Source organism: Fulvia fulva, chromosome 5, assembly GCF_020509005.1.
Source record: "Fulvia fulva chromosome 5, complete sequence".
In the NCBI taxonomy this organism is placed as follows: Eukaryota; Fungi; Ascomycota; class Dothideomycetes; order Mycosphaerellales; family Mycosphaerellaceae; genus Fulvia; species Fulvia fulva.
In genome coordinates this window covers 1173949-1196365 of record NC_063016.1, presented here as the reverse complement: position 1 = coordinate 1196365, position 22417 = coordinate 1173949, and the positions used below count along the sequence as shown (strand labels likewise).

The window sequence follows — 22417 nt, the reverse complement described above, 5'->3', positions numbered from 1 at the left end:
CATGTCCTGATCGCGGCAGGTGGTCGATTCCAGTGAGATGAGTACAGCATACATCACAGCCCACCGGCAGATGGGCGCGGCGGGTCGGTGTGGGCTACATGTTCATCGCATGCGTGGATGGTGGCTCGCAGGGACGCAAGCAAAGCAATGTGTTGATGCCACGCTCGTTTTAAGGTCTTGCTAGCGTAGATAGTCTACCTTATATAGCGCGTCTCCAACATCTGCGACTTCTTTGCGTGAACAAGCGTACACATTGACATGCTTGTATCTGGCCATGTTCGTCACGACGCCGATGAGGGTCATACGAAGCATATGCACGTGCGACAGATTTCAAGTGAATGAGCCACGTACGGAACGGCATGACACGCCATCGCCATTGGTGTCGTACGCGCCCGCGCTGACCAGGCGCTCCTACATGACCTGCGACACGCTGTCTGCGATGCGGCGCAGCATCGATCGCACCTCGAATGAGATATATCTACCGCTTCCGAGCTTCTAACGATCCATGGTCATGTTCCCACTCACGTTCTCACACCGACATGGCTACCAATGCGCACCACGAGAGGGCAGACAAGCTACAGAACCGCAAGTACAACCGACGGGAGTGCCTCGCGGCCCTCAGCGGTCACCACATACCGAACGCGCTCGGCCTGAAGCTGCTACAACTCTGCACGATACGTGGCATTAGATAAAATGCCGCATTCGGCGAAAGTCTTCGTGGTTTGCTTCCTCAGTTTACACGCGCCCTCAATGCACGATCTATCATGAGCAACAAGCAGCGCCGAGGAGGAGCCATATTGCATTTGGCACCCAGAGATTGCGGCTGAGTCTACATACAGAGCGCTGGTGCTTCGCTATCCGTCCATGGCATCCCAGGTGGGCCGAGCCTGCGCAGCGGCTGGCTATACTGAGCTCTACAAAGAGCTTGCAATCCTACCAGAAATCCACATCGCCGAGGAAGCAAGAGACAGTGGCAATGAGGAGATATATCGAAGCATAATGGCAGCGCCTGTCAAATACACGGTCATGAACGGTTACCAACGCGCACTCAATCTCGAGAGTCCGGTTGCAGCGAACATGAATGTTGATACAGCGGTGCGCTGGATGCTACAAGTGAAGCAGAAATTCCGCAATCTGGCCGACGAGGATGACATGGAAGACTGGGATATTGCCGACATCATGGAGCACGGCTTCGACGAACAAACGTTCGACATCACAGAAGAAATGTGCTTAGACCTTATCGGAATGCCCCCAGAGGACATTGAGAAGCTACGTCCGCGATGTGATCTGCTGTCATTGCTTATCGAACCTTTGCCTCAGGACCTGCCTACGGCCGATAAGGACATGCTCATCTGCGCAGCGGCATACTATGGTAACACCGATCGTTACGTACGTTTAAGGCGACCGAAGTTTGTGCGCAAAGAGATCGAGTGCATAATGCGCGGCGTATATCACAATACTTTATACGCCGCTTGGTGGTCCAAACAGACGTTACCACAGGAGCCCAAGATTCGTATGGCCATCGAGGCTCGCTTCATCACGAACAATGAACTCTCTCGTGTGCAGAGTGCGGAGTTCGTTCCCCCGTACCTCATCTGGTTCCCAACAATCGCTAAGCCTGCGACATACCGAGCCTTGGCCCAACTCCGGCCAGACATGCTGCCTCAGATCCTTCGAGCATGCATTGTGGCTGCATCAGGCTTGAATGGATACAATGAGCTCTTCGACGAGCTCGTTCATCTTTCCATGCCGGACGAGGCGCTCGTGCACGAGGCGGATGTGAGTGGCGATGCTCACTACAAGCAAATGTTGCTGTCGAGAATCGCCGAAGTCGGACTGGTGAAGCTTCCTTGGCCTCATGACTGGAAGCCGTACGCGCAGCAGTGTCTGCAGTCTTCAAGTAACCAGGTGACTAAGTACAACTATCAGCTAGCTCCTGGTGGCTCCTTTGACATGCTGTACAATGGAAACCAGTGTGACGCTGGTGAGTTGGAGCTAACGGCTTGTTTACCAGATGCTTGGAAGATTGGTGACAATGATGAGGCTTTCTGGAGAGAATTGGATTATGTCGAGTGGCCGCCACGGGATCTTACATCGGGACAAAGTAGGCGGACAGAGCAATTAGATCGTTTAGATCGCAAAGTTTGATCGGTCATCTCAGGCAATATACATTCGCATCAACTGACTTATGAAAGTTAGCGCACCATTGCGTCTAGTCTGGCGTCTGTTCAGGTAGATAGGATGGTTTAGAGACAAGCATTCTAATGCCATAGGTGCACGAGATGTGCTGCCTTTTGAGGACGCACTTGATCAAGAGTAGTCGCTGCTGAAACGGGTCCAGTATGTTCCCTTTTTGAGTGAGAACATGATGTCTGAAGTAGACTCGTTCACAAGAGCGTCCATGCCAGGAGGCATCTGCATCAACACATGACCAAAACAGGTAAAGCGTGGTTGCCTGACGATGCCTGTCTCTTCTCTACGTCACGACAAGCATCTTCAATGTTCTTCCTACAAACGCAGTGCCTCACACCAGCTCGCCAATACATGCGACCAATTCCAGCAATCAACCGATCACTCCAGATTGCAAGGCACTTCAGCATGTCTTCAACACTTCGAGCTGCCAAGATCAAGCGAGTCGGTCCGCTGTCACCAGACGAAGCGAAGTGGACCGAGTTGAGGAAGATTGAAGTAAGTCACATGTAAACAATGGACAAGCAAAACGTTGACACGCTCGCAGTGGGTCGACCCGGCTGGTAAAGAGCGCGTCTGGGAAGCTGCCGCTCGCAAGACACGCAAGGAGTCCGGCATAGACGCTGTCGCCATCGCACCCATCATCCGCCACCCATCGAGAGCACCCTCTACCTTGGTCATTTTGCAATACCGCCCACCCGTCGATGCCATTTGTGTCGAGTTTCCAGCTGGCCTCATCGACGCCGGCGAGACTCCCGAGCAGGCAGCAATTCGCGAGCTGAAGGAAGAGACTGGTTATGAGGGCAAGGTTCGTGATATCAGTCCGATACTCAGTAGCCAACCTGGAATGACCAACGCAAATATGCAGGTACTTGATTGTAGCCCGACCATCGTAGCCGATCCCGGATTTACCAACGCAAACATGCAGGTACGTTCGTTAAGCTCGATCCTTTCCTATGGCTCATACTAACCTTGAAAGATGGTTACCATCGAGGTCAACCTAAAGGAGGGCGACGAGCCACCAGAACAGCATCTTGATGATGGCGAGTATATTGAGCGAGTCAACGTGCCGCTGAGCGAACTCTACGACAAACTGAAAGGTACGTTCTTTTTCATCTGACACTATCGCATAAAGTTGTGCCAACAAAGACCCAGCGCTCTCTAAGGAGGATGGCAAGATTGTGGACGCCAGGTAAGCCTAACTTAGAGCCTCTCGATATCAGGTAATGTGCTGACGGATTAGGCTCTTCCACTGGGCTCTCGGTCTTCACTGGAGTCGTCGCCTCAACCTGGAAGGCTAACTCGAATTTCACCAACAGAATGGGACAATTCAGGCTACGTTACAGACGAGTACGTTGCCTTCTGAGCTGGCCGTTGGCACTGGGGCAAGAAATACCTCTGAAGCGTGGAGGAAGGTTGCAGCAGTGCATAGCGAGAGGCTCGAAAGCTACGCGAGTCGTCCCGCGTGGGTCACAATGTGCCCCAAACTCTACACTTCCAACGCGCGTTTCATGTGCAATACTTGCCAAAAGAAGATATACCTCATCAACCTGAGACGAAATTTGCAGATATATCTTCACTGCACGAGATGTATATGTTTACTGCACGACATATATGTCTGCAGCGGTCGCCAAGGTTGACGAACCAGTTCATGTAGTGATATTGCTGACAGCAGCCACGAACACTCATCTACCAGTAAAACGTCCACACGATGTCGAGACACCATCGCAAGCACACCATTATCTGTCCTCCGCAGGATCTTTACATTATGATGGCTGATACACAAAGACCAACCTCACAAGCCGATACCTTGCTCATGCATGCTCGATTGCTACGAGAAGATACAGCAGCACTGCTAGCGATCAATGATATGCCTGGTATGTCTCGCATCTTGGCCCGGATATTTTCATGATATCTGACGCGACGAGAGTAGATGGCGCATCAATTATGAGCTACTCACGATCTCAGTATGACTCTCTGGCAGAGCTGGATCTAGACGTCGATGCAGTACGACAGGTGCGCTATCTGCTGTGTACTCAAGTCGTATCTCTCAGATCCCGCCTGCGTCAAAATGACAACAACGATTTACTCGATCCACTACGACAGAGCTTGGGCGACTTGCACTTGATCATTGAGGAGAGCAAGGGAGAAATCTCGAGAGCTGAAGTTGCGTTATGGCGACTGCGTTTGAGGTCAGATGATGGCGATTGTGTATCGAATGCTAATTCGCGGCATTCGATAGCGCAGGAGCCAGTGCCTCGGCTGTGAATAGCGTCGATGTAGGGGATGTGTTCACGAACAGTTCGAACAGAGATCATGGCTCCATGGTTCTTAAGCACACGTCCATCATCGGTCAATACAATACACACAGATCCAAGAAGCCAAGCCCACGCAATACTAAAATTAACAAGATATGCATCTTTGCACACTCCGCAGGAAACTATTCCGATTCAACTTCGTGGAACCCAAAATCACACAAGTCCACCGCGAAGCTGCCCTGGTCCAATGGCAGTACTCTGCAGAACAATTCACGACCTCACAGTTTGCTAACAGAGCGACACAATCCCAGATCGATGCTGTCTCTCATGAGATACGATATGGTGCCAGAGATGCCGAAATCTTGCGAGCCAAGAAGTCGGGTAGTGTGACGTTCGCAACCAACTTTGGGACCTTTCAGGTCTTTCCGCAGCATAATAAGGATAGCCGCCGTTGTGGGTATGATCGGGGTGGATATGGATGGTTCCTGGTCATGTGGGAATGGGGGCGTGACAGTGGGCTAGCGCGGAGGAAGATGTATTCACCAACCCATCAGGTGATGGTTGTTTTGAACGCCTTCTACTTCTGCCGATGCGGGTAGACACAAGTCAACACAAGCGTCAACAGCAGTTCATCTGTCCAAGAGTCCAGTCATACATCGACAGTCACCAAGCTCCTACCCATTTTCATACAACCAGAATGCAACCTCAAGTCACCCCCTTCCAACGGATCTCCGCAGCCGCACAATGGCAAACCTCGGCCAAACGGCTTGACACAACACAAAAAGTGACGGAAAGGCAGATCGAAGAGATCAACAAGATCCCCCACCAGATCCGACAAGGCGAACGGGATGCCGAGATACTGCACTCACGCTGCATTAGCAACCTCGTGATAGCCACCAAATCCGGCATATTTATCATGTCCCGCGAGCCCTTGGATGTATGTCCATACGGCCACTGTCTCTATGGTGACGAGTGTTTTCAGCATAGAATTACGCCGATGTGACGGGTCACGAGGGAGGGGCAGGCATGGGAGGGTGGGAGATGGGGTGCTGTATGTCTTGGCATTCACGAGCTTTCTCCAGGAAGATTCCCTGTTGTGTTATAACCTGCTAACTCTGCTCCAGAGCCTGGAGCCATCTCCAACTCTTCAGGATACTCTCGTTGAAGGATGAACCGCTCATACACACCTACATGCTCATTGACATGCTGAGCCACTCCCACCACCCGATACAACCCATCATACCTTACGCCCCTTGGTGGCCCATGCATCCCGCAGCTGTGGTGTCGCAACACCCTGACTGACCGGCCAATACGAATGGAGGTCTGAAGGATGCGATTTCCATGCGTGTCCGGAGGCTCATACTGATCCCGCCAGACATCCGACTTCTCGCCAGCATACTCTATCGTATCGCCGTCATCGACGTCGAGACTGGCGTACTTGTGGCTCAGCACAATGGAGTATGCACCACCAATCAGATCGCCGCAGATGCCACGCTGGAGTTGGCCATGTGCTCCGGCTTGCTTTGCTTGGGTTCTGTTGTTCCAAGCCTGGCCTACTGTCAGGCCGTTGTGGCCGAAGTCTCTGCAGTTGGCCATTTACTGGGGTATAGTTAGCGGAGATCTATCAGTGGATATCCAGTGGGTTCGAGTCATCCCATACCAAATGTCGGCGTTATGTTATCCGATCTTTTGCCGTCTTGAATATCTAGGGAATACTGCAACCTCGTTGTCTGATCGGTGATATGTCTCGATACTATAAAGAAGACTAATGTTAGCTTCTGATTGGTACGTTGCAGGCATTACAAGTCGTGCATATATCCCTTTGACACTACCAATCATCGTCAATACACTTTGCGAGACGCTATATCCAGATGTCCCATTGCCAGATTCCGGCCTTGGCCTTTTTCGCTTCCCATTAGTCCATAGCAGTAGATTGGAGGGGAATGGGGATAAGTCCTTGACAACACGTTCTAAATGGCAACAATAATAGCATATAGTGAGACTGATCGCCTGCTATCACACCTTGTGGATCAATTTGTTACATCAGATTCCACTTGTTTCTGACAGCCATCACCACCACGACTTCACCTGACCCCTGGCCCCTCCGATGCCTCCCTGGACACGGTCATTTCCTACCACACCACCACTCTCCATCTCCCCCTCCATCGTCGTGTCCCTCATCTGGATCTTCTCATACTCGATCTCGTGCACCTCGTCACACTCCTCCACACGCATCATCAACCGATCCACCACATACTCTCTCGCCTCAATCACAATATCCAACGCCTCAATATGCTCTCTAATCCCCCTGATCTGATCCCACTGTCGAGCCTTCTTGTGCTGCTGGATCGCATCCTTAAGTCTATGCGCAGAACACTTATATCAGCTATCCGACATGTCAAGTTGCGGACGGGAGGGCGTGAAGATACCGCTGCTTGGCTCTCTCCGCCAGCTTCACGTCTTTGAAACGCTCATGGGTAATGACCCTGTCGGTCAGATCGGACAGTCTAGCGATCCAGCTGTCGAAGGCTTGGTTTTCGAGGTATTTGACGCGAGCCTCTTCTGTTCGCTTTTCGTCGTAGGCCGCTTGGAGGAGGCGCTGGGCTTCGTGGAGAGTTTGGAGTTCTTCGGACATTGTTTCTGGGTGATGATGGGCTGCTTAGATTGGTTTCTGTGCACAGTGTTGATGAGTCTGTAGGCTGTGGGAGTTCTGAAAAGCTGGATTATGCGCTGGCATTGGTGTTGTCGTTGTGACATCTCATACTAACGCTCAGATGATCTGGTCGGACTGCGCTGCTGCGCTGGCAGTCATGAGAAGCTCTGCACATCACGACTCTATCATTTGCAACTCTATTGCCCAAACTCGGCCGCCCCCTTCCATCGCTCGTCAAGCCTGCCTTGAAAGAATCTGTCTCTCCGCCTTGGCGACCCAGCTCGCCACGTCTCCCATAGACTACGTTGCACGCAAAGTTTCATATTCGCGCCCTGGTCATACATAGCAAGGCCAAGGACATCCTTAGCTTCGAAGGTGCGCGAGCCGTTCTTATTGCCAATGTGCTCAGCCTTGAACTTGCTGTTGACGAAGTCATTGTCTTGTTGTCGAATGTGTTTCGGAGATTGATTGTGAGGCTCGGCCTGTGCGGACCACGGCTCGAAGAAGGTGGGATCTGGGTGCGAGTCCAATGCTTCTGCGAATGCTATGCCGTAGACGGCACTTTCAACTCCGGCATAGACATAGGGAGAATGTGCTGAAGGTGATGCGAGTGAGTACACACTCGAGTCGGCAGACCTGTTTCGACCCTGCGACCAATTGCTGCCACGAGTGGTGAAGGAGGCGTTGTTGTTACGCAGGAAGATGTTGTAGTCGCTTTCCGGATCGCAGGCTTCGACACCCGTGTTGGGGGATTGATTGGTGTGGATGTCCTGATGGCTGTAGCATTTTGCTCCCATTCTCACATCAAATACCTTGAGCAGATTGTGTCTACTGGTGCCAACCATAAGCTTCTCGCGACCGCGTGGAAGTATGCTGTAGACTGCACCATCGTCGGCGGGATCGATGTATGCCTGCTCTACATCGCGTTGCGAACGCAGATCGTGCAGTCGAACGACACCATCGTAAGCTCCAGATAGAAAGACTTGGCCATGATCGTGAGAGGCTATCGATGTTGGCATTGGCATGATCGTGTATATCGAGGTCAAGTGAGCTCTCGGCGACTGATTGCTGATTGTTGCGTCGACACCATCCTCATGATTGTGTAAGGCAAGCTTTCGCGTAGGCCTCTGCGACAAGCCCGAGTCAGTGATTGTGTAGATATGTAGCGGAGCTGCTGAAGGTCCAGCACCGACTGCCAGCGTAGTCGGCGACAAGAAAGCAGTCGACCATGCTCTATGATTCGGAGCAGGATTTCCATCAGCTCGAAGCGGTGGATGGACCTCAATTTGGCTCGCAGGTGCAATCTTAGACTGATTTGAGTCTACAGTATAAAGCGCGACCTTGGTGTCGTCCAGGTTGGCTGCAAGCAATGTTGGCTGTCCCGGAGAGCGATATATGCTGCTTGATCTGACCTTCAAGCCTTGAGTGGCGAAGTAGGTGATGGCAACATCCTGGTTTGGGGACACGGTGTCTGGCAGGCCGATCATTTGTAGATCGCCATTGGCGGTTCCAGAGATGAAGTTGATGCTCGCATCAGTTCTTCCTTCCTCGGGCCGTAGGAGATGAAGTGTCGTCACATCATCTCTTCCCTCATATGCAGAGTGCGGACGGTAAGTCTTCCAGCTCACATTGTCTTCGGCGCCTCTTGCCGTCTCGCGAATGCATACTTCGGCGCCGGCACTGAAAGCAAGGGTCTCTTCCCTGTCTCTCCATGTTGGGCCAATTTCTTCGAAGACATCGAGTTGAGGTGTGAAGCCTAATGTCTGTCCTCTCGGGGGTTTCCATTGGTTAAGCTGTTTCCCACTGGGGTGTGATGTGATGGAACCATGAGGCTCAACGTAACGTGCAATGAAGGCTCGTTTGTCCCATGCTTTGGATACAGTCGTCAACGTGCGTGCCGTCTCTCGGTATGATGGGGCGGTAATCTGAGGACATAGCGAAGGAAAGGCATTCCTTGAGAATGCCTTCCAAGCATCCTTCTCAACCCATGCGTGCAATGTCTTGCTGGTTCTGCCTAGGCCAGCGATAGCAGAGGCGGTGGGCAGGTAGTTGGTGATATGCTCTAGCAGCTCCGGCGGCAGGTCTGTCAAGTTGGTGCGCCGACCTGGAGTGTTGCCGGTCATGGTAGTGCAGAAATGTGCACGTTGCAGCGCGACGCGAAGAAAGTGAAGGGAAGTGTGGCGTCATTGCGAAGGGCCACAAGCTTCGCCGCACCCCAGCAACCGCCGCACCCCAGTGACTTTTTATCATCAACACCACCAATATTGCTCATATCAACTTGATTCTTTTCCCAATGTGTTCGCAGCTATCTGTTTCCATATTCTGCATACTCATATCGCGTAAAAACACGTTGTGTTGCCGAGAGGTTGGTGTTGACGCTTCGGCATGGGATTTTGGTGAGAGCCCCACCAAAGCTTCATGCGCCCGTGTCGAGATTCACGCGTTTCTTGCTTTCTCACCACCTCACCACATACAACAACACACCATGGAGCCCACTATAGTGCCCACAGGCTCTCAAATTCTGTATTCGCGATGTTATTCTGAGCAATTTGAGCTACATATCGTGTATTTTGAGCGTGTGTGGCAATTGATACAAGCCAGCAACACCATGTGTCGGAACGCGAGAATCCGAGCTGGGGTGCGGCGATTGCTGGGGTGCGGCGAAGCTTGTGGCTTGCGAAGGCGGCTGATAAATGAACCTGGCCCTAAATTTTGCTGAGAAGACGACGGTATGACTCTTGAGATTAGCAACTACATGTACACTCTGTTCCATATTCGCCAAACATTTCGAGTCATCCGACTGTCGTGACGGACCTTCAAGGCTGCTCTGTTACTCACTCCCCTTCAGCCAATCGCTTACAGCAACATGTGACTACATGTATGAAACGTGATGTCTAAAGTTGATGCTGTCGGGATCGAATCTTTGCAGTGGTTCTCATCGATGATGGTGCATGCACCGCCACTGCAATGTGCCTCGCGTGGACGTGAATTCTGGGGAAGTGGGGGCGATCGTCGCTGAGAGCTCTGAAGAGCGAAAGCAATCGGAGTTACTGTACTGTCGAGCGATGATATGGATGCTGTGCTATGCTGTGCTATGCTGTGGCATAGTCGTGCCTGCTGACTACACAACACCTCGAAAGGTTGATAAGTGCTACTGCAAGAGGCACAAGCTGCAAAACACGAGTCGGCGGCGGAAGGCACAATCTTGTTTTATTACAGTATGCTGCCCGATCGATGCCGCGATCTCTGCAGTCGAGCTCGATCCGCGCCTTCCCCGACGCGGCTCTGCCAACCGATCTTGCTTGCCCTTCCAAGTTCCAGCAACGCGAAGACCGCGCGCGCAACGGGAGGAGTCTGTGTGTGTACCTAGTACACTGTACATGTAGGCAAGTCTGAGCGGAGTGCCTGGAAGCGTAGCACTAGCCACTCTTTACCGTCGACCGTACACCTGAGCATCCCAACCCACAGCAGTGTATTATTTCCCGTGACGCGCGACTCGACAGATCATCCGCAGTACAGTACACTGTACACAGCTTCTGTTTCTCCGACCATGGGGCACCCCCGGTGTGGCTTGACTTGAACTCTACGAGGTACCTCTGCGCGCCTGCACATCAATGCCTCGATTCAGCCTACGACCTGTTCTTCGTCGCTGGTCTTCGCGACATTCGGACAAAGCCTCCACCACCAGCAGCAACAGCGCCGGCACCGCTGCCACCTCCCCTCAGGTCTCGCCCAGCCCACCACCCTCTGCCTCCGAGCGACGAGTTCTGAGGCAACAGTCGTCGCTGGCGAAGCTGAGGCAGAGGCTCGGAACTCAGCCGGGTATATCCGAAGAGTTGCCAGAACAGCTACCTGCGACCACCTGCACCATCACGCGCCAGCCGAAAGAGACGAGCTCGACGAACGACTCCTTCTCCGACGAGAGCCCTCTTTCGGGCCAACCAAGGACGGCCTCTGACCCAACGTTGCACGCCGACACCAAGCGATTGGGACATTCACACGCCAGCAACGACACAGTCTCGCAGCTCGACTTGCCAAAGACCTCATCTTACCCTGCACCATCCGACTCTTCCACCGACACCGGCAGAACGCTGACCAACACTGACGGCACACTCCTGGAAAAGACGAACCGAACACCATCTCCTCACTCACCATCTCCTCACTCACCACCTCGCTCACCACCACCCGGGTTGGAGCTGAACCTCGACCGCGTGCCAACCAATCCCGTGCTGGTTGTGTCAGAAGCTACGCCAGAAGCCCTGCAACAACAACGTACACACCGACCAAGTCAGTCTTCGGAGTCGGCAGCCGCCTCGTCTGTTGGCAGACCGCGCAGCAGTGAAGAGAGGGACTTTGCACCGGTGAGAGACCGCTCAAAGGCTGCAAAGACAAACAGTCGTCACTCCAGTCTGAACCATAGTACCGGCGACACGATCGTGCGGACACTGGTGGACGCTCCACAGAGGTCCCACGAAGGCTCCAGCGCTGGCATACCAGTGACTGGTGGCAGTACTGAAGGGCCTCCGACAGCTGGACTCCGAAACTACTTCACTTCCAGCGTGCCCGATATGACTACCCTCCTGCACCGGAAGATATGGGTCAAGCGGCCAGGCCAGTCTGCCACACTGGTGCAGATCAAACAGGATGACTTGGTGGACGACGTCCGCGATATGATCTTGCAGAAGTATCGCAACTCATTAGGCAAGACGTTCGACTCTCCAGACATGACGTTGCGCATCGTTTCTCGATCAGAACAGGGAGCTCATCGACAGGAACGAACGCTTGGTCCTGATGAAGACATGTGCAGAACGGTAGACACACACTACCCCGGAGGGCAGACGGTAGACGATGCTCTGATTATTGATGTACCGCAAAAGAGGACCAGGCCTACACCCTCACCAGGCGGTCATCGCCCGCACAGCTATTATGCGAATGATGACTTTAGACCGCAAGAAAACGGAACTGATTATTTCCCACCTATGCCAGCAGCCATACAACCCACGTTACCTCACACCGCCGCACCTCCCGGTCACCACCTCCCGGTCATGGGCATTGACCACCCACGCTCCATCTCAGTGCTGAACACGGGACAGGTCCCACCACTGCCGTCTCCAGGAGGTCGAAGTCGCGGTCATCGATCGGAAAGAGAACATCGACCTAAGTATGGTCGGCAGCATACTGCATCACCCACTGGCGTTGCCCACGCGAATAGTCAGCCCATGGTAAACCCAACACTGCCTCATCGGACGATGGGCCGGCCACGTGTAGACTCCTCAGCGTCCGAAGCACAGCATATGCTCGCCAATGGTGTACCTCCAGCTCCACCACTGCCTACACCACCCGTTTCTGATCTACCAGTCGCCATGAAACGAATCTCACAACCCTCTACGCCGTCTGGAGTTGTTCCGCCGGCCATGCAACACGGGTCGTCACGTCCTAAAAAGACTCGGAAACCCACACCAGACAAGGTTATCACGAAGCGCACAGGCACGCCACAGTCGGATCCATATGGCACTAACCCTGCTCTACCAAACGTCTCCAGCATGCTGGATGCCAGCGTACCACCCATCAATGTTCTCATAGTAGAGGACAACATCATCAATCTCCGTATTCTGGAGGGACTGATGAAGAGGTTGAAAGTCAGGTGGCAGACGGCAATGAACGGACAAATCGCAGTGGACAAGTGGAAAGGAGGAGGATACCATTTGGTGCTGATGGACATTCAAATGCCGATCATGAACGGACTGCAGGCAACAAGAGAGATTCGAAGATTGGAGAGGGTCAATGGTATTGGTGTGTTCTCGGAGTCGACACCTGGTAGCCCGAATGGAGAAGACCCTAACGCGAACGGCGAGGACAATGGCAAGAACGACAGGCTGGACAAGTCGGATGGTTTGTTCAAGTCGCCTGTGATCATCGTGGCCCTTACCGCATCTTCACTTCAGTCGGATCGACACGAGGCGCTCGCAGCTGGCTGCAACGACTTCTTGACGAAACCCGTTAACTTCGTGTGGCTGGAGCGAAAAGTGAAGGAATGGGGATGTATGCAAGCACTTATCGACTTTGACGGCTGGAGGAAATGGAAGGACTACGCTGCGAAAGAGGAAGAGGGCAAGAGTGAAGAGCAGAAGCAAAAGGATCGTGATCAGGAGGAGAAGCAGAAAAAGAAGATGGAGAAGATGGCCCTGCTGCAGGAAAAGCAACGACAGAGGAAAGAAGAAGAAGAGCGGCGGAAGAGGCGGGAGAGTTCCTCGGAGAACACTGCCTCGCAAGTTAATGGCGCCAAGGAGGAGACGAATGCAGCGTTGGCAAAGGAGTTGCCTACCGCAGCGGCTGCTTCCTGAAGGAAAATGAGGAGCACAGATGGCAGCGAGGGGGTTCCAGCGGACAAGGACAACGCTGAAGCTGAGGCTGAGGCTGAGGCTGAAGCTGAAGCATCGGATACGGCAATGGACTTACCTGTACGAAATCGTGATCGCAGTTTTCGAGCTTCGTGGGGATCGTGAGGATACAGTACTGCAGACCCTGAACGGGCAAGATGTGTTAGACCTAGCGAGGGCGTTCCTGGGTAGCATTTGAGAGCGCGGTGAATTGGAAAGCAATAAATCATGAGCATGGGAACTGCAGAGCAGAGCATAATTGATATCGAGCGGATACCCTTGTTTTCAAAGAGATGAAGACTTCGACAGCTACTATCATCATCCATCTACTTATTGATTACTGCTGTCCCCAGTCTACAGTCCTGGGCATAGTTTTTACAACCCCTGTATTTACGCTAACCCCTTCCGGCTATCCATGTACAGTAGCAGTCAGCTTGTCAGCTTGACTTTGATACGAATGCCGTAGCACGTATGCCCAGCACGGAACAATATGTAAGGATCGCAAAGGATGCAGAGTCTATACCATGTGCGGCCTTGACCTGAGCAGGGATCGTGATCCTGCATGCATGTCAAAGGTTGAAGGATTAACCGATACAGCGGGCTATACTTCACCGGCCAATTGATGGGAGGCATGTTCGGCGGAGTTCCCCATTCTCAAGATCCAAGAACGTCAACATTCATGCCATTGATCAGCTCGTACGAAATGCGAGCGATTATGCAAAGCTAGAGCTTCGACCACTTCGCGTAGAAACTACCTCTCGTGCCTGACTGTGGTGCCGAGTTCTGCATGCTATAGACTAGCGTGACTGGCGTCGTGTCGATCCTGCTGACATACCTGTCCACGCTGCTGTAGAGAGCCATGATATCTATAAGAAATGCCGAGGGACTCTTTCTTGCGCTTCGACATTGGGACATATCGATTCACGTACTGACGTTCTCGAATAGTTGGAACGCCATCCCAAGGTTGGCTTTGCAAAGAACATCATGGCATCAATAGCAAAGGAGCTGGAGCAGAGGTTGGCGCAGGCTGTCAAGGATGGGAAGATCCCTCATGCGATTGTTTATGCTACGAATAGAGATGGTTCGTACATTGTACATCCCTCCATGGGCATGATCGGGGACGTTGACCGCATCGAGCAGGTACATTCCAGTACCACCACGCCACAGGCTTCCAACACTACGGCGTTAAAGACGATCCCATTCAAGAAGATGCCGTCCTCATGCTCGCCTCTCAGACGAAACTCTTGACATCCATCGCGGCTCTCCAGGCAGTAGAACAAGGCGTTATCGGTCTCGACGATGATGTCTCGCCTACGATTCCAGGACTGGGACATCTCGGGATCCTGAAGGGTTTCGACAAGGACGACAAGCCTATCCTCGAAGGGCGGGAGAAGAAAATCACCCTTCGACGCCTGTTGACGCACTCTTCTGGTGCTGCGTATATGCTCTTGTCAGATACCATCAAGCACCAGCAGCAGCGTGGCCGAGACCCTCAGCAGCAATCCATGGCTCCAACGATCCTCGTAAGTAATTATTCACACCATCACATGTACCAGCATGCGACCCTGACCTCGCACGTAGGACCGCTACGACACGACCCTCCACGCCGAGCCCGGAGAGAGCTGGATGTACTCGCCCGGCCTCGACTGGACCGGCCTCCTCCTTCAGCGTCTCACCGGCCTAGACCTCGAAGCCTGGATCCAGAAATACATCTGCTTGCCCCTAAACCTTACTGGAATCACCTTCCGGCCTAAGACCAACCCTTCTCTCGCCAGCAAAATCCCCCAGCTCGTCAAACGCACCGAGTCTGGTGCTTTGGTTCCCGACAACGCCACTAATATCAACACTCTCGCTACAGACTGCTTCGGTGGCCATGGCGCATACGCGAAGATGGGGGAGTATATTAAAGTTCTCCACTCGCTCCTCGCCAACGACGGCGTCCTTCTGAAGCCTGAGAGTGTGGATGAGATGTTCAAACCACAACTTGGAGAGGGGAGTCAAGTGGCTTTGACGCAGTTTGTAAGGAATTACAATGGGATGCTAATTGGCGAGTTTAATAATGATATCCCGGTCCAGCATGGGCTTGGAGGGTTGATTTTTCAGGCTGATGATGAGGGGAGGAGGAAGAAGGGGACGATGAGCTGGGGTGGGCTGGTGAATCCTTTTTGGTTGATTGATAGGGAGGCTGGTGTGGCGTTGACGTTTGGGACGCAGGTTATGCCACCGGGAGATCCGTATTGTAAGGAGGTTACGGGGATCGTGGAGAGGGCGGTATATAGGATGGCGGGGGTTGTGTAGATGGATTCGGTATGTAGAGGTACGTACGAGGTACAGCAGGGTATTTGTTGCGTAATGCTGGCTGGCATGTTATGAGGGCTTTCTTCAAGTGACCTGGGCGGAACTCTTCGGGTTCGCGATGTCCAAGTTGGGTAGAACGCCTCTACCCAGACTGGCTTCGTCATTACAGCATGCTTGACATTGGCAGCTGAGCAGCCTTTACGAATCCTTGTTCGCGGTGAGGGCGATAGCAGTCGATAGATAGTTCGCTATAGGCAGCTGTCATCGAACACCACATAGCCAAGGAACGGATCGGGTCAGTCCATTCTGACCTGTCGTCCGCCCCGGCCGTGAAGTCAGTGGTAGATAGTCGTTGCCGTATGGTTGTCGTGAGGGAAAGAAGGAGCGGACGTGTCGAAACGCAAACTCCGGACTTCCCTAGAGGATCGTCGGCTTCGGATGAATTCCATTCCTCGCCAATGCTGCACGAAGGAAGCGTCTGAATACGGAGGTAGGGCACGACATTGAACCCAGATACATCTGCACGCAACCACGTTTGCCTGGCGACAATCAGCAGATGCGCCAACCGAGACTGAGCGATATAAGAGCAAGACGTAGGCGATGGTAGGGACAGTGTTTCATATCAAACTACTATCATCTAGCAACCCTACACCATCCGGTCCAACAGAACACCCACACCAGCACGATAAACATGTCCGGCGCCTTCCGCAAACCAGTCTTCGATGCGAAGAACGAGATCGGCAGCCTCGCAGGCAAGGTCATCCTAATCACCGGCGGAACTGGAGGACTTGGTCGAGAGACAGTCCTCAGCTTCGTAGCCCACGAGCCAGCCCATATCTACTTCACCGGTCGATCGCAGCCCTCCGCGGACAAAGTCATCGCAGAGTGCAAGTCCAAGTACCCGGACATATCAGTGACCTTCCTACGTTGCGACCTCGCCGATCTCGAACATGTACAGCAAGCAGCGAAACACTTCTTGGCTAAAGAGCAGCGTTTGGACATTCTCCTTGCCAATGCTGGTATAATGTCGAAGCCGCCGGGCCTCACGATGCAGGGCTACGAGCTGCAGTTTGGGACGAATCATGTGGGACATGCCCTGTTGGTACAGCTCTTGACGCCTTTGCTGGAGGCGACGGCGAAGAAGACGGGTGATGCGCGAGTGGTGTGGGATAGCTCCATGGCGTACTCGTTACATCCACGTGGAGGTATGTACTTGCATATGAGCAAGGCGTAGACAACGCTGCTTCGTCCAGCGCTGAGGATGCACGACATGCTCAGTGAAACACACCCATGATAGCTAACATCCTTTTGCACCCAGGCATCAAATTCGACACCCTCAAAACACCTCAAAACAACCTCGGTCTCGTCTTCTCCCCATGGACCCGATACGCCCAGTCCAAACTGGCAAACCTCCTTTACGCCCGAGAATACGCTCGGCGACACCCAGATATTGTTTCAGTATCCATACATCCCGGAGTGAGCGCTACAGGACTTGTCGAGGTAAGTACTGAAGGGTAGAAGGCATCGTCTGTCTCGGACATGTCTTGCACCATCCGCTAAGACATTACCACGTGGTTCTCGAGTATAGCTAACACCCTTGTTTGGCAGGGGCTCAGCACTTTCTACAAGATCTTCGTGTACATCACCTCATATTGGATGATGGTGCCGCCCGAGACATGCGCTTGGAATCAACAATGGGCAGCCACAGCACCGCTGGGTGCTGGGAAGAGACGGGTTGAGAGTGGGGTGTATTATGAGCCTGTTGGGTTCAAGGGAGCTCTGACGAGGTCTGCGAATGATGATGGGTTGGCGAAGAAATTGTGGGAGTGGACGGAGATCGAATTGGAGAAGTATGCTGCTTGAGACACTTCATGTCAGGGACGTTTCTTGTACATGTACGATACTGTAGACGGCAGACGATTTTATGAGAGCAGTACAAACAGGCATGACTTCATTGGCCGCTCCTTCTCCACCTCGTGCATTGAGGCAAGGCACCTTCCAAACACAGCAGTCGCAGCCGAACCACAATGTACAGCTTCCACTACTCCGCCCTACCCGACATGATAGCAATGCGGACACTAGTCACACAGTACAAAGGGCGTAAGCTAGCAACACCTACACCGTGACTGGTCCGCATCGTCAAGGACTATATGAAGCAAGCATACCACAGCAAGACGTATAAGGAAAGCAGCACAAAGTACCACCAAGAAGTCGGCACACCTCACGTCATGGCACCATCAGCACAATACACCCCAGATGAGCGCAGCAAAGGCGTAAGACTAGCAGCCAAAAGGAGTACGTGTAAACATCTTCAAGTAAAACCATACACAGCAAGACTAACCCCCACCACCAGCAAAATACGACCAAGACCTCGTTCACGGCATCCTGAACGAAGTCCCCATCCTCCACGTCGCCTTCAACGCACCCCTAAAAGAAGGACCTTCATTCCCAACAATCCTCCCGATGCTCGGCGCAGTCGCAACATACCCCTCCGACTCAGAAGCCAGCCTATACCTCCACGGCTCCTCCGTGGCACGCCTCTTCCGCCTAACGAACGGCGGTGGTGAACTGCCCCTCTCCGTCTGTGGCACCTTCGTAGACGGCTACGTCCTCGCCCTAGCGCCCTTCCACAACAGCTGTAATTATCGCTCCGCGGTGGTGTTTGGATACGGCAGTGTGGTCGAGGATGAAGACGAGGTTCAATTCGCGTTGAGACTCATTACGAACAATAGTATTCCCGAGCGGTGGGACAATAGCCGCAAACCACCCCGTAAGGATGAGATCCAGTCGACGGGCGTGGTGAAAGTGAGGATCGAGACCGCGTCTGCGAAAGTCCGAACGGGCGGACCGAGCGATGAGAAGGCAGATTTGCAGAATGCGGAGGTTGCGAATAATACTTGGATTGGTGTTGTGCCGACGTATTTCACTCTGGGCCAGCCGATTGCTGGAGAGGAGAATAAGGTGAAAGTTGTTCCGGAGTATTTGCAAGATTGGGTAGCTGATGCGAACTCGTTGAACGAGCAGAAGGCCATTGACGCGGTGCTCGAGGGTTGACGGGTTGATTGCTCGATCTAGCGTTGGTTGTGGCAACGTGGCGGAATGGGTTGTAATGCCACGCGCGAGCTCTTCGCATGCTATTACGATCGTACCTGCGCTTCCTGTGTGCTACGGTGTGAGCGTAACCCACGACATCGGCAACTTCTTTACGCTGCAGGCTGACTCGTCTAGTCGGACCGAAGATGGCGAGCATGAGTTTTGCGGTACTGCCAGGCGTATCCTGTAGCAGTTCAGGCCTGATGTCGAAAAGCTTTCGATCCCAGATCTCATCCGCATGCTGTACGTAGTGGGCCAGACTCAATTCGTTCTCTTCTTTGTATTGCTCATTGGAAGCTTTGAGTGACCAGGCAGGCCCAAACAGAATCCAAAGACGATTGAGTAAAGCGTTTCGGACAGTTCCGGGAGCAATGTATAATCCTTGAGAACTCAGCTGCTTCAGTAACATTACCCCTTGCGCCCAAGTCTCGCAGTGTCCGTGCACTGTCAACCGCCTCGCTCCAGTGCCTTTGTTGCCTAGTAGTCTGCGCTCAGCCGCGTTATTGAAGCCCCATGTTACAATGGCTTGCAACATTTGGCCTGTGAATATGAGTCGTAGCTGCGAAGGCTCAGCTAGGCGCCGTGCACGGCGAGTGGCGTTTGGTCTTGAGCTGTACCAAGACACCAGCCATCGAACAAGATTCTCCAGCTCGTCCCACCTATGCATCATCCCGTAACGTTTCAGAAGCTCGACCCATATGCTGTGATGCACAGAAGTTTCATGCTGTGCTGCATACATGCAAACATTAGTCATGACCTGTAAGGGACGTATGTTCTCCGTCTCTGATGGCTCCACATGCACGGGGGCTCTGCCAAGGGCACGCGGCGGGAGAAGATGTTCCCTCATCAAGACCAAGGTGTGGTTGTTCACGGTCACACCAGCGAGCTGCATTTGCTGCAAAGTTAACACGATCGATCTATACTGCCCAGCTTTGACGTGGTGCTGAAGCATAACGTTCCAGGCCGCCGCATTCGAGGACTCTCCGCCACTTGCTAGAGCAGTGAGAGCGAGATGAGCCCTGGGCAAGTCCCCTTCCGCAAGGAACGCAGCGAGCAGACGCCCTTGCAGCTTGAGATCATCATACGCTTCCGGATGCTGGTCACTTGCCAGAAATGAGTCGAAGAGCTCGTCAGGGCCATCGTGCGCTATCTTTTGCAGCACTTGCCCGTATACTGATGGGCCTACCTCAATCCCGGCGAGCTTTAGGTCGTGTAGCCTCTGCACTAGTTCATCTCTCGATCCAGATCTTATCGCGAGTTCGTGTAGAGCTAGTGGACCAAGCTCTTCGATGCTGAAGAATCCCAACCCTTTCAGCACCATGTCCAGTGGAAACGCGCTGGTTGCGAAGAGCTTGGCCACAAACGTGTCGCTCACCTCCTTGGGTTTGATGCCATGTGCTTCGCCAACCATTGTCGACATTGAAGCCCGAGTCAATGTTGGAAACTGCAAACCCTGGATTGATGGGCTCGCCAGGTCTGCTGGTCTCCTGTGTAACATTGGTAACGATTTATCCTCGTCAAGTCGAAACATGCGTTGGACCGCCTCGGTCGCGAGCATCTCAGCACTTGGTCCATCACCATGCTTCATGAAGATGCGATGCCAGCGCAGAGCAAAACGATCATCGCCAGTCAATAGCAATGCGGTCATGAAGGGATCATACAGGTTCCTCTGGTTGCTGGATTTATAGATGGCGCTGAAGTTCCTCTTGCCATCCGGGCTATGCAGAGTCCTAGCAAAGTCTATTGCCAGCAGTCGCAGATCAATGTTGGAGGCGCCAAAGTCCTTGATGAAGTCTTCATGCCACCTAAGTGTAAGCTTTTTGTTCTTGAATTGAATGGCTCGTCCAACGACCAGCCTGTGCAGACCAGGATAGAGAGCACCTGAGCGCGTGTATAGATCCTTGGCATGTTGCAAGATGCTTTCCCGTATATTATCTTGCTCCTTTTCGAACTTGGCTGTGATGCACGCGCCTAGCAGCATCGGCCAGAGAATATCTGCCTCAGGTCCAATCACCGGGAGATCGATACCACGGTACCGCATACCCTTCCAAACATCATGTATGCCGGCGAAACCATCGAGACGCTGCCTGCGCTCGATCGTGTCGATCCAAGTCCTTATGTTCTGCCGGCTCTCGTGATGATCCAATCCCGGCTGAGCCTGCTTTCGTCTGGCTGCAACTTCTGCATGCTCCCATAGAGCGCGCGAAGCTCTTTCAGCAATATCGGCGTGGGAGACTGTGCTCTGCTCTGCCTCGAATGCAACATTGCCAGGCACATTCGCTGTACTGTGTCTAGATCGTGCTTTCGTCGCAGACGGCGCTTCGTATCGGCTGGACTCCAGGGAAGCCACATCGCTGTATGGCCGGATGTGCCATATCGGGCCAGATCTCTTGGGTATCAGGCTATAGTGATTGGCATTTCCAGTAGCTGCAAGAAGTCGTCGAAGGAAGCAGAGAGTGGATGGAGTCCCTAGCCACCTATCGAATGCAGTCGCGCCCATAGCGTCGGGCGTGTTAGACACTCTCCTCGATCTGGCGCCATTGCATCTGTGTCCAGCTCCAGCAGCTTGTCTCGTTGTGGTCAATACATCAGCTGTGTTGGTGGATGAAGCTGTTTCGCGTCGCACGAGACATCTGCGAAAGCTGCTGACGGACTTCTTGGCTCGCTTCTCCGGAACATCCCGAGAGCAGCTCTCCTACGATACCTGACGTTGACCTTCCACTCCCACCACCGCGACATCGAACTCCACGCTACCACCCCGATCACCGCCAACATGCGCGCCTCATTCCCTCGCAAGGCTGGGTGAGTCCCCATACACGCCTCGAACTCCGATTACCGAGCGCTGGACCACCATGCCGAGAGCTAATGCCTAACTCATCCTCCCAGATTCCCATCCTTCCCCGGCCTCTACCGCAAGAACAACGTGCCAGCATGGCAGCGACTGCACCAGAATCACGATGGCGTTAGACAGTGGGACAAGGTGCGTACATCGGACACTAAGAGGGGAGCGAGCAAGATGCAGACAGAATAGAGACAATGCAGCGAGCGAGAGACTGACCACGAACAATAGGGCCCGCGCGCCAAGTACATGCTCTACCCATACTACGCCCTCCTCATCTCGACTACTGCTGGTAAGAAGGACACGATCGTGAGGCACAAATCTGAAGATACTGATGCAGGCTCACAGCATCCCAATACATGATGATCCGCATGGTTCTCGGTCACAAGACCTGGTTCGGCTCCAACTAGATCCCATCCCCAGTACCCGCCGGCAGGACGACGAGCGACGAGAAGCGGGTCCGGCAAGGCGAGGGTTATGGAGAAGCATGTATATAAGCATCAGAAGAATCAAGGCATGGGACGTTTCTTTTGTGTGGGCAAGATTACCTTTGCATCTTTGGAATGACCGTGGCTTGTGATCCATACGCCAGCCGCCTAAGTCCATCACGCTATGAGAAGCTGCTTGGTGCTTACATCTGCCTGCAACCTAGGCTTTGATCAACGCTGCAATGCCAGCATCCAGAGCCGCGAACGTGGCCATGTTG

General features: G+C 53.1%; 10 protein-coding genes across 10 annotated transcripts; 7 read left to right on the top strand and 3 right to left on the bottom strand.

Moving 5' to 3' along the window:
* Positions 1 to 864: 864 nt before the first annotated feature.
* CLAFUR5_05698 (uncharacterized protein) lies at positions 865 to 2148 on the top strand (the record flags this gene model as incomplete). The annotated part of the gene is made up of 1 exon (XM_047904846.1): positions 865 to 2148. The coding sequence occupies one exon, from the start codon at positions 865 to 867 to the stop codon at positions 2146 to 2148; it is 1284 nt and encodes a 427-aa protein (XP_047762175.1).
* Positions 2149 to 2544: 396 nt separating this feature from the next.
* On the top strand, positions 2545 to 3491 carry CLAFUR5_05697 (uncharacterized protein; the record flags this gene model as incomplete). The annotated part of the gene is made up of 5 exons (XM_047904845.1): positions 2545 to 2688; positions 2738 to 3118; positions 3170 to 3290; positions 3346 to 3382; positions 3434 to 3491. The coding sequence occupies 5 exons, from the start codon at positions 2545 to 2547 to the stop codon at positions 3489 to 3491; spliced, it is 741 nt and encodes a 246-aa protein (XP_047762285.1).
* A 3027-nt stretch (positions 3492 to 6518) lies between these two features.
* Positions 6519 to 7083, bottom strand: CLAFUR5_05696 (uncharacterized protein; the record flags this gene model as incomplete). The annotated part of the gene is made up of 2 exons (XM_047904844.1): positions 6519 to 6810; positions 6878 to 7083. 2 exons carry the CDS (start codon positions 7081 to 7083, stop codon positions 6519 to 6521), a joined length of 498 nt encoding a protein of 165 aa, XP_047762178.1.
* Positions 7084 to 7298: 215 nt separating this feature from the next.
* CLAFUR5_05695 (uncharacterized protein) lies at positions 7299 to 9224 on the bottom strand (the record flags this gene model as incomplete). The annotated part of the gene is made up of 1 exon (XM_047904843.1): positions 7299 to 9224. One exon carries the CDS (start codon positions 9222 to 9224, stop codon positions 7299 to 7301), a length of 1926 nt encoding a protein of 641 aa, XP_047762177.1.
* Positions 9225 to 10715: 1491 nt separating this feature from the next.
* Positions 10716 to 13445, top strand: CLAFUR5_05694 (Response regulator mcs4; the record flags this gene model as incomplete). Its single annotated transcript, XM_047904842.1, has 1 exon — positions 10716 to 13445. One exon carries the CDS (start codon positions 10716 to 10718, stop codon positions 13443 to 13445), a length of 2730 nt encoding a protein of 909 aa, XP_047762176.1.
* Positions 13446 to 14465: 1020 nt separating this feature from the next.
* On the top strand, positions 14466 to 15779 carry CLAFUR5_05693 (Monacolin J acid methylbutanoyltransferase; the record flags this gene model as incomplete). The annotated part of the gene is made up of 3 exons (XM_047904841.1): positions 14466 to 14562; positions 14622 to 15004; positions 15063 to 15779. 3 exons carry the CDS (start codon positions 14466 to 14468, stop codon positions 15777 to 15779), a joined length of 1197 nt encoding a protein of 398 aa, XP_047762182.1.
* A 691-nt stretch (positions 15780 to 16470) lies between these two features.
* On the top strand, positions 16471 to 17642 carry CLAFUR5_05692 (uncharacterized protein; the record flags this gene model as incomplete). The annotated part of the gene is made up of 3 exons (XM_047904840.1): positions 16471 to 16984; positions 17098 to 17279; positions 17388 to 17642. 3 exons carry the CDS (start codon positions 16471 to 16473, stop codon positions 17640 to 17642), a joined length of 951 nt encoding a protein of 316 aa, XP_047762181.1.
* A 287-nt stretch (positions 17643 to 17929) lies between these two features.
* On the top strand, positions 17930 to 18833 carry CLAFUR5_05691 (uncharacterized protein; the record flags this gene model as incomplete). Its single annotated transcript, XM_047904839.1, has 2 exons — positions 17930 to 18074; positions 18133 to 18833. The coding sequence occupies 2 exons, from the start codon at positions 17930 to 17932 to the stop codon at positions 18831 to 18833; spliced, it is 846 nt and encodes a 281-aa protein (XP_047762180.1).
* Positions 18834 to 18916: 83 nt separating this feature from the next.
* CLAFUR5_05690 (uncharacterized protein) lies at positions 18917 to 21372 on the bottom strand (the record flags this gene model as incomplete). Its single annotated transcript, XM_047904838.1, has 2 exons — positions 18917 to 18937; positions 19000 to 21372. The coding sequence occupies 2 exons, from the start codon at positions 21370 to 21372 to the stop codon at positions 18917 to 18919; spliced, it is 2394 nt and encodes a 797-aa protein (XP_047762179.1).
* A 273-nt stretch (positions 21373 to 21645) lies between these two features.
* CLAFUR5_05689 (uncharacterized protein) lies at positions 21646 to 22121 on the top strand (the record flags this gene model as incomplete). Its single annotated transcript, XM_047904837.1, has 4 exons — positions 21646 to 21674; positions 21759 to 21852; positions 21943 to 22003; positions 22060 to 22121. The coding sequence occupies 4 exons, from the start codon at positions 21646 to 21648 to the stop codon at positions 22119 to 22121; spliced, it is 246 nt and encodes an 81-aa protein (XP_047761669.1).
* Between the last annotated feature and the right edge of the window lie 296 nt (positions 22122 to 22417).